Below are 18,038 nucleotides of genomic sequence, written 5' to 3'. Positions count from 1 at the left end.
GTGGTGGATGGGAGCTTTACATGAACTCCTTATCTGGTTATGAGCTCTGAAGAACAGACCACCTTCTCTTAACATTACTTATAGAGCGGATCTGCCAGACAGTGAAAATGGATTTGTTATTTCTGGGATGTTAATTTTCAAGTTCTCAACAACTAAATTCGCCAATTCTCCTTTTTTGGAGCCTATGCTGCTGCATCTCGCTCTCATTTTTCTCTCTCTCTGCCTGTGACCTTGTGAGTCTGGGACCTGGTGGGTGTGGTGGTATGTTTCTCACAGGCCTGGACTCAGCCCTCTGACTGCCCAGAGGTCCTGAGGATACACCTGCAATATAAATGACAATAGGCTGACTTCCTGCGAGACAGGAAGGAGGGTCCTCCCTCCCCATGACCCAGTTGCATTTGCCTCTTTTTCAAAGAACTACTGGAAAATATTGGGCTGGATACCTGAAAGCGTGGATATTTGTTGTTCACCCAAAGTAGCTTACATTGCCTTTGCCCACATGCTCTGACTATGGGCAGAGTTAGTACTAGATCTTATTTCATTATATCCATTTTCTATTTTAGAGGAGACTGGTGTGTTATTGTGGACAGATTGGTACTCTATCTGCTTTGCCTACAGTCAGAGTCCAGATAAAAAAGGGCCAATATAATGCTGTAGAATTGCTTGCACAAGCGTAACTGGCTATGAGGGATTGCATTCTATTAGAAGCTGTGCTGATGCAGCTCTCTGAATGACTGTGTGGACAGGTGGTTGTTGACACTGCTCAGATGGAGAACAAGGAAGCCTATGCTCCACAGATTGCTCTGGAGGGCTCCAGAGTTGTGGTACAAGTACCCTCCACATGGTGAGTAGGATTATTCATATTTGTCTCTTCTGCCCTCTGTGGAAAAACAATCTGCTTGCTTTACATGTCCAAAAAATAATTTGGCTAATAAATAAATTTAGCTTGCTTTAGTAGCTTTATCTTAGCAAGGGAATTCCAAGTGTTCAGAACCCTTAGTCATACAATTGGCTAAATCGGCAAACTACATACTTTCTATCCACATAAGCCAACACTGGACTCAATCAACTATCACATTTGGACAGTAAAGTGAAGTATTAACAGACCTTCTATAAATATATTTGTGTTATGTTGGACATGCCAGTTGTGCTGTGTCCTGACTGTCCTGTGTGTAGGTGCCTGAAAGAGGACCCAGCCACCATGTCTCTGTTGCAGCGGAGTCTGGACCCAGAGAAGACCCTCGGCCTTGTGGATGTGCTATATACTGCCGTCTTTGACATCAATAGGTGGAAGGAGTGCAAGTGAGTGGATGTGTATTGTCCAAGGCATTTTCACATTTGCATTTTTAATTCCGAGAAAGAATCAACCTGCTGTGTGTTTGCATTGGTTGACAGAGGTGTAGCTCTCATTCTCAAGCTTCAGTTTACATTTGCCCTGAAAGAAAATCTTGAAAAAGCTAGCTAGCTATTGTAATTTTCCATGCCATTGAATGCTTATTATCTTCTCCCTCCACAGAGAACAGGCCTTGCCCACCATTCAGATGCAGTTACAGCGGGAGAGCCCTGACTACGGGATGCAGGTAGACCTGCCTCCTGGAAATGGCTCCAAAGCCTACAGTGGCCTGCCCAAAACTATCTCCAAGCTAACTTCCAAATTCACAAAGAAGGCCTCTTCCAGCTCTGTGTCCAGTGGTGGTGGGGGCAGCTACTCCATTCCCAGCACCCCGTCCCATAGCATGCTCTCTAGCAGCAGCTCTGAAGACAAGCAGTTCAAGAGCCTGGGCCACGCAGTAGACGGGAGACTGCAGAGCATCTTACAGCTGGGCAACCTGTCCAGCAACCCAGACCCCACCCAGCCCCAGAACGGTTCAGTGTGTGACGACCAGGGCATGAACCTCCCCACGGACCAGGAGATGCAGGACGTCATTGACTTTCTCTCAGGTTTCAACATGGGCAAGTCCCAGCAAGCCTCCCCACTGGTCAAAAGGAGGAACTCTGTAGCGTCTGCCAACGCCGCCGAGCTGAAGCCCCCGAGCGGAGTCACCGACCGAACCCCCATCTCCCAAGCGGTCTCCCACAGTTCACTGCAGCCCCCTACCCAGAGTATGCCGCAGCAACAACAACAACAACAGCAGCAGCAGCCACCACCACCACAGCAGCCCTCCCAGCAGGCACTGCAGTACTACCAACACCTCCTCCAACCTATTGGTCAGCAGCAGCATGCTCCACCTCAGCTGCCCTCCCAACAGCCTCCACCCCAGGCTCTTCCCCAGCAGAGAATGTCAAGCAAGTGGCTGAGTGGTTCCAGCCAGCAGCAGCCTCCTCCCCAGGGCCCCCCTCCCCCAGCAGGGCTCTCCCCCCTTGGGCCCATTGGCCAGTGGGGCTCACCTGGCCTCCCAGACCTGAGCTCGGACCTGTACAGCCTGGGGCTGGTCAGCACCTACATGGACAGTGTCATGTCTGAGATGCTGGGGCAGAAGCCACAAGGTCCTCGCAACAACACCTGGCCTAACAGGGACCAGAACGAGGGAGTGTTTGGGGTGCTGGGAGACACTTTGCCCTTTGACCCTGCAGGTGAGTAATTTTTCTAATGTGGGTGGTGTTCAGTAGGGAGTTAACATTTTGGAACAGAGTGAAACGGGGAGGTACTACAGTGTTCCTCACTGAACATAACCTAGGTGGTTGATAATAACACTTCAGAGCAGTGTGTGACCTGCATATTGTCATGTTGAAGGATGCAGTCAACTACAAAGGCTCCATATAATAACAATGAAAGTTGGCTCCTTCCTGCACACTGTTGGTCAAAGTGTAGCCAGGGTGAGATCCAGTGTCTTGACCTCCGATAAAGAAAAGTAGCCTCCTTTAGGACAGTGTTATTCCCCCTCCCTCCCCATTATCAATAGGTTGTCTGGGTTGTGGTGGTGAGGCAGGCAGCTCACAGCCTCCAGGGATTCCATGGTAGGAGAGAACTGTGTCAGCAGTGTGGCTTGGAGCTGTGTTGACTGGGCTGTTTCATAAAAGACTGAGAAGGAAAAATGAGACACTACTGTTTAGCACTGCAGTCATTATGCCTGGAAAGGATAGGTTGCTTTTGATTTCTTGGGGTTTTGTGGTTTGGAGATGTGCTTACATAATCTCATTGTAACCATTTAAAGCCATTTTGGGGTGTGATACTTCTCTGACAGAAAAGTATATGATCTAGTTTCTGTGATTTCCATATGATTTCCTGAATGAATAGTGGCCATTATCTGGTGCAACCTGAGGAGGAAGTGAAAATCCTTCATAGCCACATCTCTCATTCAGATACATTTTCAAAAACCCTGAACTACAGGACCTTACTAGAATCTCTCCAAATGCACTGTAAATGTAGGTTGTTGTCTGACAGTGAGTCCCCCCCCCCCCAGCATTTCTGATTTGTCATTTTAAATGATATGCTGAATTTACAATGTGTCAGTTGCTGTTTTTACAGTGCAGCAGACTCTTTTTGAGTGGAGGCCATTGTGTTCAGCTGACTTACGGCTATTGTGCTTTTTCTGCTATGGTAGACAGTCTGGCTGAATGGTTTGAGCTGTGGAGTGCGAACACAGAGAAAAGCTGAGGATGTCAAACTGAACTGTTTTTTTTGTGGGGGTTTTCTCCCTTTCATATGCAGTTGGCTCTGACCCCGAGTTTGCGCGTTACGTTGCCGGAGTCAGCCAGGCCATGCAGCAGAAACGGCAGGTGCAGCAAATCCGTCGACCCAGCAACACCCGCGGCAACTGGCCCGTCTCTGATGAGCAGCACAGGACCTGGTCCCACCCAGAGTACTACAGCGAGGCGTACGTTCCCCATTCATAATCAATACCTAACATCTCTGTATATGACATAGGGCTCTATATAGTCTGCCCAAAGTAGTACTACATAGTTCATTCAAGGCTCTATACACCACTCCATCTCACATGACACATGCCTACTAGTACAATTTATTCACACCTCTATGTATATAACATCTCTCTGTAAAGTATGCCAATCAATCTTACATGCCTCTTAGTGATGTTCGATTTGTAGAATGGATGTTCAGTGTTTCAAGTAGTTCTGAGAATGCCACTTATGTGAAACAGGGAGGCGGTCAACAGCAGCTGGTCAGCCAATCAGGGAGACTCTGCCAGCTCCAGTGATGAGACGTCCTCAGCCAATGGGGACAGCTTATTCTCCATGTTCTCTGGACCTGATCTTGTTGCTGCCGTCAAACAAAGAAGGTACAACTGAGTCACCATAGTGTATTACTGTTCTTTTGGTTTCCCTACAACCTGTTTTGTTATTCATGAAGTGAACTATTGATATTGTGCTGTAGAGCTTCATGTCTCCTCTTCTGCCTGTAGAAAACACAGCTGTGGTGAGCAGGAGGTGTGTACCCTTCCCTCTCCTCCCCTCCATCACTTGGGAGATGATAATAACCAGGTAAGGAAAGTGTGTACTTAGGAGTCTGTGTGCAGCACAGTAATTGTTTTTATTTATTCTTGCTAAAGATCTTGTATTGATCAACTCCCATTTCCATCCATTCTATTCCACAGGAAAGCAAAACTAAAACTTGGCCTCCAAAGGCCCCATGGCAGCACTCTGCTCACACTCAACACAACACCATGCCCAATCCAAGCTCTTCCCTGTACCAGATGAACATCCCTTCCAGCCAATGGAGTGATTCCATGCAGATGTTACAGTCTCCGGTGTGGTCCACTGCCAGTGACTGCCCTCCCTCCACCGGGATCTCCTCTGGCTTCTCTCACTACACCCAGCAGCAGCAGCAACAGCAGCACAAACCCATCAGCAAGGGCTTTAAATCCTTCCCCATCAAACATGAGCACAGGCCCTCTTACCTTAACCAGTACTGATACAGACCAAACAAATGAGTCCATTGGCATGATAGAGTAGCTGTATTTCTGAAGCAAGTTCCGCTGCGACCATTATTAATGTTGCCCTTTTGGAATAACCATTAAATTGAAAACATTAGTCTAAGTATTTGTTTTAAGGCAAAATTGCATTGTTCATACTGGCTTAATATTTTGTATGTATTTTTCCATTTCAAATGCCCCCTATTTGAAAGACATTCTAAACTGCCATGTAAAAGTTGTAAGCAATGCATGTCATGCTGGCAGCAGTTAGTCTGCCTGATACATTTTATACTGTGTTTCCTCAGACAAGAGCTTGAGACATGCATGGCCATCATCCACTTTTCTTCTCCTTCTGAAAATGTGTAAGGGATAAGATTTTAGGGGGTGGGCTCTAAACGAGGCACTCCAGTTTTCCCCATAATTATATACTGTACATAGCTGTAACTGCCAAATCTCATGTAAAATGACTGATTACAGCTAACATCTACTGTTCCATAGCTTGTAAATTACTGAAGTTGAAATATAAATAATAATTTACTACTTTTTATTAAGAGGCTTTGAGCAGGCTCAGCATACATAAATCATTGCAGAGGTGTAATTGAAAAAAATATAGCAGTAACTGTGCCATGTTGGTATTAATAGCACTTTCACAATATTATTTTCCAACCAAAGCGTTGTTCAGAAGATAAATGGTGCTGAGAGAAGTAAGAATATTATATTGATCATTAATAAAGTTAAGAGCCCTGTGATAGTCTGATCAAAAAGCGCATTCATTTCCTTTTCTTTCCCTGATTTGGCAGTTCGCTTCAAAATGACAACCTAATGTTTGCTCCTTTTAAAATACAATATTTTCTTGTACAAATATTGACAGTATTAATCTTATTTTTGTATTTTCTTACATGTTATATACCATATTTACAACTACCCCCCCAAGATGTGAAGGCACATTAATTTCTTTAGTACAGAGTTTAACTACACCATATATCTAAAGGTTACCAAATATGCCATGAAACACTAAAACATTGTGAGTAGGGTATTTTTTAGCCATGTTTCTATGGCTACGGGCTGTATTTAAAATGCCCAGAATGTTACATTTTTGATGTTTGCGGATGCCAATGTTGCCTGTATTTATGAAATGACACCATGTTTTCTGAAAACTAACATACTTACCATGTTTACACAGATTTGTTTGCTGTATATACATAAATATATCTTTTTATAGTTCTGTGCTTTGCACAATCAAAATATAGGGTGTGTTGCTTTGTCTGTTCCCCTTTTGCTGCCTTTTTTTTAACATCTTTATAGACCTTGGACTGTAACCATTAGCATCTTTCCGCTGTGTCAAAATGGTTTACTAGTGGCATCTACAAAAAAAAGAATGTTACCCTGACAGAAGGTATGAAGGGGGACTGCTTGGCTTATGTTGCTTATTGTTCTCTTGAGCTGGCAACTGAATCTTCCCAAGTGTACCAGCAATGCAACAACAAAAAAATAATAAAAACGACTAGCAATTGAATGTTGGTATTTTCTATGACTTCATGCTGTCACAAATTACAGTATGATCCTTTGAGGGGTGACAGGCTGTTGCAGTTCAGTGAAATCCTTTGTCAGCATAATAGCCATTGTCCGAGGCTACCCGTAGTAGTGTATTTCAAACTTAAAAATTCTGGGACCTAATGCTGGTGGTGATTTGTTCACGAACTGACCTGTTGGGAGTAATGATATTCGGCGACAGCTCAGTATGCCCAAACTACACTGCTCAAAAAAATTAAGGGAACACTAAAATAACACATCCTAGATCTGAATGAATGAAATATTCTTATTAAATACTTTTTTCTTTAAATAGTTGAATGTGCTGACAACAATCACACATTATGAATGGAAATTTAATTTATCAACCCATGCAGGTCTGGATTTGGAGTCACACTCAAAATCAAAGTGGAATACCACACTACAGGCTGATCCAACTTTGATGTAATGTCCTTAAAACAAGTCAAAATGAGGCTCAGTAGTGTGTGTTCTCCACATGCCTGTATGACCTCCCTACAACGCCTGGGCATGCTCCTGATGAGGTGGCAGATGGTCTCCTGAGGAATCTCCTCCCAGACCTGGACTAAAGCATCCGCCAACTCCTGGACAGTCTGGTGCAACGTGGCGTTGGTGGATGGAGCGAGACATGATGTCCCAGATGTGCTCAATTGGATTCAGGTCTGGGGAATGGGCGGGCCAGTCCATAGCATCAATGCCTTCCTCTTGCAGGAACTGCTGACACACTCCAGCCACATGAGGTCATGCATTGTCTTGCTGTAGGAGGAACCCTTGGCCAACCGCACCAGCATATGGTCTCACAAGGGGTCTGAGGATCTCATCTCGGTACCTAATGGCAGTCAGGCTACCTCTGGCGAGCACATGGAGGGCTGTGTGGGCCCCCCAAAGAAATGCCACCCCACACCATGACTGACCCACTGCCAAACCGGTCATGCTGGAGGATGTTGCAGGCAGCAGAACGTTCTCCACAGCGTCTCCAGACTGTCACATGTGCTCAGTGTGAACCTGCTTTCATCTGTGAAGAGCACAGGGCGCCAGTGGCGAATTTGCCAATCTTGGTGTTCTCTGGCAAATGCCAAACGTCCTGCACGGTGTTGGGCTGTAAGCACAACCCCCACCTGTGGACATCGGACCCTCATACCACCCTCATGGAGTCTGTTTCTGACCGTTTGAGCAGACACATGCACATTTGTGGCCTGCTGGAGGTCATTTTGCAGGGCTCTGGCAGTGCTCATCCTTGCACAAAGGCGGAGGTAGAGGTCCTGCTGCTGGGTTGTAGCCCCCCTACGGCCTCCTCCACGTCTCCTGATGTACTGGCCTGTCTCCTGGTAGCGCCTCCATGCTCTGGACACCACTGACAGACACAGCAAATCTTCTTGCCACATCTCGCATTGATGTGCCATCCTGGATGAGCTGCACTACCTGAGTCACTTGTGTGGGTTGTAGACTCCGTTTCATGCTACCACTAGAGTGAAAGCACCGCCAGCATTCAAAAGTGACCAAAACATCAGCCAGGAAGCATAGGAACTGAGAAGTGGACTGTGGTCCCCACTTGCAGAACCACTCCTTTATTGGGGGTGTCTTGCTAAATGCCTATAATTTCCACCTGTTGTCTATTCCATTTGCACAACAGCATGTGAAATGTATTGTCAATCAGTGTTGCTTTCTAAGTGGACAGTTTGATTTCACAGAAGTGTGATTTACTTGGAGTTACATTGTGTTGTATAAGTGTACCCTTTATTTTTTGGAGCAGTGTATGTTACTTTACAGCACTAGGTCAGGAAAGAACTCCTGGGCAGAAAAAAAGAGCAAACTTTATTTTCAATAACAAAAGATGTGAATCAATTCAGAGGAAATTATTACCCATTTTGTATGATGGCTTTATATCTATTCTGGGCTGTCAATGTTGGTGCCTCTCCATTGGTGGGGATCTGAAAATTGGAATCTGAGTCCATTTGCAACCCGTTAACATCGACAAACAATTGAAACAGTCAAACAGTGAATGCATTTTCATTGAAGGACAAAACATACATGTTTGGCTGGCGTCTGCTATGGTTCCCAGGTAAACAATATTGCGGTGCAAGATTTGATGATATCTGGTGGAGAAAAGTTGTTTACAGTATGTTAACACGGCAGGGTGGCCAACCCTATTCCTCAACGGGATTTTGTTCCAGCCCTACCATAATTATTTACTCATCAGTAACTTCAAATACAACAGGTGTAGACCTTACCCAACAATGCAGGTTAAAAAAATAATAGCAAGGCTATATATACAGGGGGTACAGGTTAATCGAGGTACTATGTGCATGTAGGTAGGGTTAAAGAAACTATGCATAGATAAAACAGCGAGTAGCAAGTCAGTTAAGAACAAAATCTTATTTACAATGATGGACTAACCCGGACAACCCTGGGCCAATAATGGGACTCCCAATCAAGGTCAGCTGTGATATAGCCTGGATTCGAACCAGGGAATGTAGTGACATCTTGCTACGCCACTCTGAATCAGGTGTGTTCGTATAGAGCTGGTTAAAAATATGCAAACCCAGTTGCTCCAGGAGAAGGGTTGACAACTCTAGGGGAAATAAATAGATATGGATGAAGTTGAACTTACTATACATATTCCATTGAAGGTACTCTGATGCACCTTACCAGCTGTTCATTTTCATCCAGCAACTGAAAGTTGGAAAATATTTTAAAAACTGTTACAGCTGGCAACTTGTTTACCAAAGCTACCACCTTGTATGATATGTAGGCCAAAAAGCAAACCAGCAGTACTGCCACGAGGTAAAGTTGGTTTTATATTCAAACATTCGCCAAAAGCCATTTAAAATGGTAAAAATCAATAACTAATTCATTGATTGTCACAGTAACATAGAAATGGTTTATTTTATAAATGTCTAGCATACTTTTACAACCTTTGCTTTGATAGAAACATCTATAAAAACCAAACATTTTCACTGATTATGACAGAAACATCTAACTAGGTATGAGTTATTCTATAAATGTCTGGCATACTTTTACAACCTTTTGATTTTATACATCAAATCTATGAAATGCCATTTAAAGCGGTATAAAACTAAGTCACCGTTTGTTACAGAAACATCAAACTTGGTATGATCTATTCTATACATGTCTAGCATACTTTTTTTAAATTCCAGTTTTTATTTGATAGAGGGCATGTGGTCAAAGTTTCAACAAGTCAGTTATACTTAGACAGGGCCTGGTAAAAAATGCTGCATCTTCAGTCATATTAAATTAGATTACAGGGAAAAAACTATGGGATGAAGGGGTAAGGCCTGACTATCAAAGAAGACAGGTGGATGGATCAAGACAGACATTCCACAGTGGAGATAAGGAAAACTTAGAGTTAACCATAACATACACTACCGTTTAAAAGTTTGGGGTCACTTAGAAATGACCTTGTTTTTTTAAAAGCACAATTTTTGTCCATTAAAATAACATCTTAAGGATCAGAAATACGGTGTAGACATTGTTAATGTAAATGACTGATTTTTAATGCAATCTTTGGAGAATAAAATGGATGACCTACGCGCAAGATTAAACTACCAACGGGACATTCAAAACTGTAATATCTTATGCTTCAGGGAGTTGTGGCTGAACGATGACACTATCAACATACAGCTGGCTGGTTATACGCTGTACCGGCAGTATAGAACAGCGGCGTCTGGTAAAACAAGTGGCAGCGGACTATGTATTTTTGTAAATAACAACTGGTGCACGACATCTAAGGAAGTCTCGAGTTATTGCTCGCCTGAGGTAGAGTATCTTATGATAAGCTGTACAGTTGTGGTGAAAACTTTTGAGAATGACACAAATATTAATTTTCGAAGTCTGCTGCCTCAGTTTGTATGATGGCAATGTGCATATACTCCAGAATGTTATGAAGAGTGATTGATTGCAAAGTCCCTCTTTGCCATACAAATGAACTCAGTCCCCCAAAAACATTTCAGCCCTGCCATAAAAGGACCAGCTGACATCATGTTAGTGATTGTCTCGTTAACACAGGTGTGAGTGTTGACGAGGACAAGGCTGGAGATCACTCTGTCATGCTGATTGAGTTTGAATAACAGACTGGAAGCTTCAAAAGGTGGGGGGTGCTTGGAATCATTGTTCTTCCTCTGTCAACAATGGTTACCTGCAAGGAAAAACGTGCCATCATCATTGCTTTGCACAAAAAGGGATTCACAGTACCTGCCGGGTGGCGCAGTGGTCTAAGACACTGCATCGCTGTGCCACCAGAGACTCTGGGTTCGAGCCCAGGCTCTGTCGCAGCCGGCCGCGACCGGGAGGTCCATGGGGCGACGCAAGATTAAACTACCAGCTGCGCGCTATGACCAGGTCGCCAGGTGCCCGGTGTTTCCTCCGACACATTGGTGCGGCTGGCTCCCGGGTTGGATGCGCGCTGTGTTAAGAAGCCTGGTGTTTTGGAGGAAGCATGGCTTTCAGGTCGTCTCTCCCGAGCTCGTACCTCTGTCATTGCCAACAAAAACTTTTGTTATTGACCAAATACTTATTTTCCACCATAATTTGCAAATAAGTTAATTAAAAATCCTACAATATGATTTTGTCTGTCATAGTTGAAGTGTACCTATGATGAAAATTACAGGCCTCTCTAATCTTTTTAAGTGGGAGAACTTGCACAATTGGTGGCTGACTAAATACTTTTTTGCCCCACTGTATATTAACTTTACTAACCGGTGCCCCCACACATTCTCTGTATCCCCTGTATATAGCCTTGTTATTATTATTTTTTTACTGCATTGTTGGTAAGGGCTTGTAAGTAAGCATTCACTGTATTTGGCGCATGTGACAAATACAATTTTATTTGATTTAAATAATTATCCAAAACGGAATTATCCGAAACGTTTATTGCATGACTACTTAGTAAGTACTGCAGCCAATGTTAATTGGTGATGTATCCCAAAATAATTGATATTAAAGTTTGACAGGATTGTCCATCAGCAAAAAAAAAGTTGTGTAGTGAAAGTTTTCAAAAACATTTACAACCAACCAGAATCAATTGGACACAGTAATAGATAATGCAGCTTTAATATTTTAATACATGTATGATTTCTTAGTGGGTAAACTGAGCATTATGCAAAGTAGTTAAGTCATGTATGTCAAGGGACTATGTTACCATAAATAAATCTTCCAGTAAATATGGACATTTCATTTACATACCTTAAGGGAAGATTTCCTGAACCTGAAGCCTATATGGGTTATGAATGCCGTATGAACCTGTCTTTGGTAACAGTCCATTAGGCCAGTATGAGGTCTACCTGTGTTGATTCTAAGCTTCCTGGACCAACCGGAAGTGGTTAAAATCACCCTAAAAGTGTATATCCATACCCTGCCTACAGTTTGATAGACATAGCGCATTCAACCCTGTGTAAATCAGTCAATTCTTAACGTAAAGACTTAAAACTCAGGATTCTGTAAAAGCATACCCCAGTGAGGATATGTGTTGACGTATAGCTTCCTGTGCCAACCGGAAGTGCCATAATTGGTGTCTCAGGGGCTGTTTCGAGGGGTTAAAAAAGTCAGATCTTTCCAAAACTTCATATGTGTGATTAGGCAACCCCCATGAACTGTAAATCAGTAATTTTCCCCATAACATTTCAAGGGAAAACTAAATCACACACACAGCTTGGAAGTAGGGACCCATTGGGGTGTGTAGAGACATACACTGCCTGCATTAGTTCACCTTGTTGGAACTTTTAAAGAACCGTCAGACCTAGAGTTCCGAAACTTTAGAATCCTGTTCTATACCTCAGGTCGATAGTGCGTGGTGAGTTACGTGGCTCTAGACGGTTCTCGGACCGAGAAACAGCTTCGTACATTTGCAATGACTTGAATTCATTTTTGCATCACGAAAATGGCGACATTTAGAAATGTCCCAGAGTCACAAGACGAGGTGCATTGCGACCGTCTCGGCCCATATAGACAGACCCCAACGTTTCTGTCTGATAGCTCATTCAAGGACCCGTAGCAAGTCATGGAAAAAAGTGGATTTTCAGCACCAATTAGGGTTTTGCTCGGACACCAAATGACCGCTCGAGCCGAAACTTGGGATTCGGGGTCGCCTCAGCTAGGCCTACACATAACATAAGAAATGGACCCGCAGCTAGAACATTCAATTTCACATTTTATAGCATGACAAATTCGTGATGGTACCTGCCCATTGAACCATATTGCAAATGCACAGTGACTTTGCAAAAGTGAGAAAACATAAACAAATGGACATGATGAAATCAACACAACGAGTGATGGAAAGGTACAACTCTCACTGCTCGGCCATCCTGTGTTCATCAGGCCAGTCAATTTTGCATTTTTGAGCATGTCAAATTTCATATGGTAAATGCCCATTGAAACATTTAGCAAATGCACGTGCATTTGCAATATGATTCTATAGTGAAAAAACATCACCAAATGGACATGATGAAATCAACACAACGAGTGATGGAAAGGTACAACTATCACTGCTCGGCCATCCTGTGTTCATCAGGCCAGTCAATTTTGCATTTTTGAGCATGTCAAATTTCATATGGTAAATGCCAATTGAACCATATTGCAAATGCACGTGCACTTACAATATGATTCTATAGTGAAAAAACATCACCAAATGGACATGATGAAATCAACACAACGAGTGATGGAAAGGAACAACTATCACTGCCAGGCCATCCTGTGTTCATCAGGCCAGTCAATTTTGCATTCCTGCAGGATTTTTATAGCATGACAAAATCGTGATGGTACATGCCCATTGAACCATATTGCAAATGCACAGTGACTTTGCAAAAGTGAGAAAACATAAACAAATGGACATGATGAAATCAACACAACGAGTGATGGAAAGGAACAACTATCACTGCCCGGCCATCCCGAGTTCATCGGGCCAGTCAATTTTGCATTTCTGCAGGATTTTTGAGCATGTCAAATTTCTTATGGCTTTTGGCCCCCCAAAAAATTCCTTATGCACAAGTAAAAAAATAAATAAAAAAATTATGATAATAAAATACGACTAAAGTATGTTGATACAGTTCTTATACGTGTGTAATTGACACAAAATTTGAAAGAATTTCGAAAAACGGTCCAGAAAGCACTTTTTTAAGTGTCTGTGAAGTTTTTAATTTTTTTTTTACATTTTTGACTTTTGACTTCCTATGAAATCATATTGAAAATGGACAAAACATATTATTTATGCGCATGTAAAAAAAATATATATGATAATAAAATTGGACAAAGTATATTCATACAGTTCTTACACATGTGTAATTGACAAAAAAAATCGAAAGAATTTCGAAAAACGGTCCAGACAGCACTTTTTTAAGGGGTGATAAGTTTTTGACAAAAAAATCATTTTTTCTAAATTTTGCTTTTGGACGTTGACTTGGGTTACATTTCCAATATGAAAAACCATGGTGGAGCAGATTCGCCACCTGTTGAATTTTTAAAGTGTTACAACTGGCAATTGCCATATGGCATTTGCAATACACTTTGCATGAATCAACGCCGAATTGGGTGGTATTGGACAATGTGTATATGGTTTGTCCGATGCCAATGACTTCCCATTCATTTTTGTCCAATACAGGGGGGTCTTCCCTTACATGTGTAATGGCAAAAGACACTGTAGTTGGTACATAGGTCGTGGTGCAGAAAGTTTAGTGGAGAAGCACAAGTGGGACTTTGATTGAAGTAACTGAGGGCAGAAAAGGATATCAGGGTGCCCAGGAACTTGAAGCTGCTGATCATCTCCATCACCATCTACTTTGTTTTGTTTACGCTGAGACTGACGTATCACCATTATGTCAGGTCCCACAGCTCCATTCTGGGGATACACATTTTTATGATAATGGAAAAAAATCAACATTTGTTATTACAGGATTTACACCCAGAAACCTGAGTCTGCTAACCAGTTTGTGGGTCAGGATGGCGTTGAAAGCAGAGCTATAAAATAAAATGCACTCTGACGTATCAAAAAATGTATAATTGACATTTGTTGTGACAATAGGCAAACTGGAGTTGTACATTGTGCTACACAATCTATTGTTCCAGGTTTTTAAAATCAATGGAAATGGTAAAAAGCATTGATATCATGGGGCCCTTTCTTATAACTTCCTTTCCCGGTACAGACACTGCAGTCAAATGCCAACCAGCGGCTCTCCGCCTGACGTCAAACATTAACAAGAGTGTCAGATTGAAGTGTCTGGAAAAAAATGTAAACAGAACCATAAGAGCAGATTACTTTTGTCATCTTTACTGGCACAGTTTTAAAATGTCTAATTGTAGTCACTTTCAATTGATTCATTGCTTGTAGTTCATAACATTAACACAACTGACAAACGCTGCTTGACTGTATTTGGGACACATGTTTTAATAACATTGGCTATTTGATTGGGCTTAATGTTGCATACCTTGTGTTGTGCATGCCTACCAGGTGAGAATCACCTGAATGAATTGATACTTGATGAATCAGGTCTTCTCTGCTGCTTTATCAGCCTCCCCCTTGCCCACTCCAAGCTCCTCTTCATGGTTCCCTTCTGCAAGACACAATTGGGTGAAAATAAAGCGGAAGGAATGGGAACCCTGTTCCTTTGAAGAAGTACTGGGTATATGCCTGAAGTTATTTTACCCAAATAAGCTTCGATGGAATATAAATATTCAAAAAGTGAACGGGCACATTAAAGTCTACTCTGTTCAAAAGCTGACATGTAACGTTAGCAAAGGTTTTACAAGGTTGTGACTAGCCAAATGTGCTTTATGTGAGCTTTTCTGTGTTCATGCTAATTCTCGAGCTAGCGCAGCTAATGCTAGCATTTAAACGAAAGCCAGCCGGTCTGAAGAAGTGGCCTACCTTAAGTTGTTGTTTTAAAGCAAAATAAAGACAATAGTCCAAAAATGGAGAACTACCTAGATTTTGAGCATCTCCGTTGTCTAATCTACGTATGCCTGGCCCTGCATTCAAGCAACAATCTTGCTAATATGTAATTTACCTTGATAGTATTGTAACAACCCTGAATTTATAAGCGTGGAAATCGACTCTGCCGCCTGAGCATGCTTTTGCGGCACAGTCGATAGCGCGTTGGACTTCGAGCCCTCGACCTGCTCCCTCCCTGTTTCATTACAGTACTAACACAGTATTAACACGTTTCCGTGGCTGTTATAGTTTACATGTTTTTTCAGCAGGGCTTTTAATAAAACACAAGACAGTGACGCTCACTGCGGCTAGCAGTATGACCGTGCAAAGTTTGAGGCTAACTATATGATATTGTAGCGACCCGCACAGACAGCTGTGTGTTATGTATTAGGTTATTAGTTGGTTGTGTTGTACTTAACAGTACCAAGTGTTTGCGGGGTCCAACATGCCAATCAACCTGCTATCTGCCAATCATGGGAATGCCTGGAATGTTCTGATGCCGGGCATCCTGGTGGTTGGTGGAGTGGCGTGGAGGGGGGTTGGGCAGGGGGATGGAGCATTGGAAGTTAAAACCAGGTTTAAGCCATTGTTCTTTCTCTTACGTCTGGGCTTCACAAGAGAAGGTCACGGGCTACGGCCAAACAGTAGCCTGTGTGAAGTTGGGTTAATAAACCGTCAATTCGTAAACTTAATCCTCTGTCTGGACAATTGCTCCTTTATCATCAAGTCCGGTCATTACATTGGTGTCAGAAGTGGGATTGAGTTTACAAATTGAGGAACTGTGTTGGTCTTGACCCCGAGCAGCAGGAACGGTTGTGGCAGTTGCTGTTTGAATTCAGAGACAGCTTTGCGCTGAGTGAGGAAGAGGTGGGTCAGACTCATCTGGTGCAGCATGAGATCGACCCATCAAGATGCGTCCGCTGTGTTGGAGACACAGCGGGCCGACTTCGTCGAGCCCCCAGACAGCCCCTGGGTGGCGCCAGTCGTCATGGTTCCTAAAATGGGGGGCAAGCTGAGGTTCTGTGCGGACTACAGGCGGCTGAATGAGGTAACCAGGAAGGACTCAGAACCCATACCACGTATCGATGAGTTGCTGGACCTGGTTACGAGGTCCTCCTGGTTCTCCTCAGTAGACCTCCGCAGTGGCTACTGGCAGGTGCCCCTCTCCCCAGAGGCCAGAGCCAAAACTGCGTTCTCCACTAACAGAGGACACTGTCAGTTTAAGGTCATGTGCTTCGGCCTGTGCAACACTCCAGCTAATTTTGAGCGTTTGATGGACAGGGTGCTGGATGGCATCCCCCGACAGCAGTGTCTGGTATACCTCGATGACATCTTGGCCCATGGCAGCACCTTCCAGTCAGCCCTGGTGGCGCTACGGCGTGTGCTGGAGTGGGTGGCTGCCGCAGGTCTGAAGCTCCACCCCGAGAAGTGCCACTTCATGAGGAGAGAGGTGTCCTTCTTGGGCCACCGAGTGGGGAAGGAGGGGATCAGCACCATGGAGGACAAGGTGGGGGCTGTCTGAGACTGGCCCACCCCCACCGACCAGCGTCAGCTGAAGAGCTACCTGGGCCTGGCCTCGTACTCCAGGAAGTTTGTACGGGGCTTCTCAAGCGTCGCTGCTCCCCTGAACCGCCTGCTGCCGAAGGACAAGGCTTTCACTTGGATAGTGGAGTGTGAGGAGGCCTTCAACACCCTCAAACATGCATTGATCGAGGCCCCCCTGACCTCACCTTGCCCTTTATCCTGGACACAGACGCACGCAATGTGGGCATGGGTGGGATGCTGGCCCAGGTGGGGCCAGAGGGGGAGAGAGTGGTGGCATACTTCAGCAAACATGTGCGCCGCTACTGTGTCACCCGGATGGAGCTCTTGGCTGTTGTGGCTTCCGTCAAACAATTCAAGTACTACCTGGGTGGCCTGCCATTTACTGTAAGGACTGACCACTCTGCTCTCCAGTGGCTCATGTCTTTCAGAGAGTCAGAGGGGCAGGTGGCACGCTGGTTGGAGGAGCTTCAGGCGTATAACTTCACAGTGGTGCACAGGGCAGGGGCACGCCACTCCAACGCCGACGCCATGTCCTGTCGGCCCTGTTCTGCAGACGGCTGCCGCCACTGAAGGCGGAGAGAAGAACGTGAGAGAGATCTGTGTGCAGAGGAGGGGGTCTGTGCCACAGTGTTTCGGGGGAGCGGGCCTGTCTGCTGTGAGCTGCAGACTGTCGACGTGGCTGAATGGGGGCAGCAGCAGCAGGGACGGGACCACCGGATAGCCCTCATGTTCCCCCGGGGCCGGAGTATGCCCGGCAACTCCAGGACCGCCTGGAGACAGCCCACACCTTCGCCAGAGTGCAGCTGGTGAATGCAGGTGTGAGGCAGAAGAGGAACTATGACGCGGGGAAGGCACTTTGTGGCTGGGGAGCTGGTCTGGGTCTACTACAGCACCCTAAGGAAAAAAGGCAGATGCCCCAAGTTGGGCAGTCACTGGGTGGGACCCTGCAGCGTCCTGGAGAGGGTAGGGGAGGTTGTTTACCGGGTGCAGCTTCCTCCCAGGGGGAGAAAGGTGGCACTGCACTGAGACAGGTTAGCTCCATACAGAGGGGCCTCTTCTTCCCAAACCCCAGGGACCCCCACAATTCCCCTCTCTGGCAATGACATTCTCCAGGCACCCACCCCCAGGTGCCGCAG

The 18,038-nt window shown here is 44.5% G+C and overlaps 1 protein-coding gene across 4 annotated transcripts in view; it reads left to right on the top strand.

Annotated features, from left to right (window-relative positions):
- LOC118381006 (granule associated Rac and RHOG effector protein 1-like) overlaps positions 1-6,387 on the top strand; it is a 45,596-nt gene extending 39,209 nt beyond the window's left edge. For all 4 annotated transcript variants that reach the window (XM_035767968.2, XM_035767970.2, XM_035767967.2 and 1 more), the window contains 7 exons: positions 747-844; positions 1,177-1,302; positions 1,517-2,574; positions 3,653-3,818; positions 4,101-4,238; positions 4,362-4,440; positions 4,554-6,387. In XM_035767968.2, coding sequence (XP_035623861.2) covers positions 747-844; positions 1,177-1,302; positions 1,517-2,574; positions 3,653-3,818; positions 4,101-4,238; positions 4,362-4,440; positions 4,554-4,871 — 1,983 coding nt within the window. In that variant the 3' untranslated portion in view covers positions 4,872-6,387. The remainder of the gene's footprint in view (positions 1-746; positions 845-1,176; positions 1,303-1,516; positions 2,575-3,652; positions 3,819-4,100; positions 4,239-4,361; positions 4,441-4,553) is intronic.
- The last annotated feature ends 11,651 nt before the right edge of the window (positions 6,388-18,038 follow it).

Source organism: Oncorhynchus keta, unplaced genomic scaffold (assembly GCF_023373465.1).
Source record: "Oncorhynchus keta strain PuntledgeMale-10-30-2019 unplaced genomic scaffold, Oket_V2 Un_contig_37_pilon_pilon, whole genome shotgun sequence".
Taxonomy (NCBI): Eukaryota; Metazoa; Chordata; class Actinopteri; order Salmoniformes; family Salmonidae; genus Oncorhynchus; species Oncorhynchus keta.
Note: the sequence above shows the minus strand (reverse complement) of the source record. Positions and strands in the feature narration are given on the sequence as shown.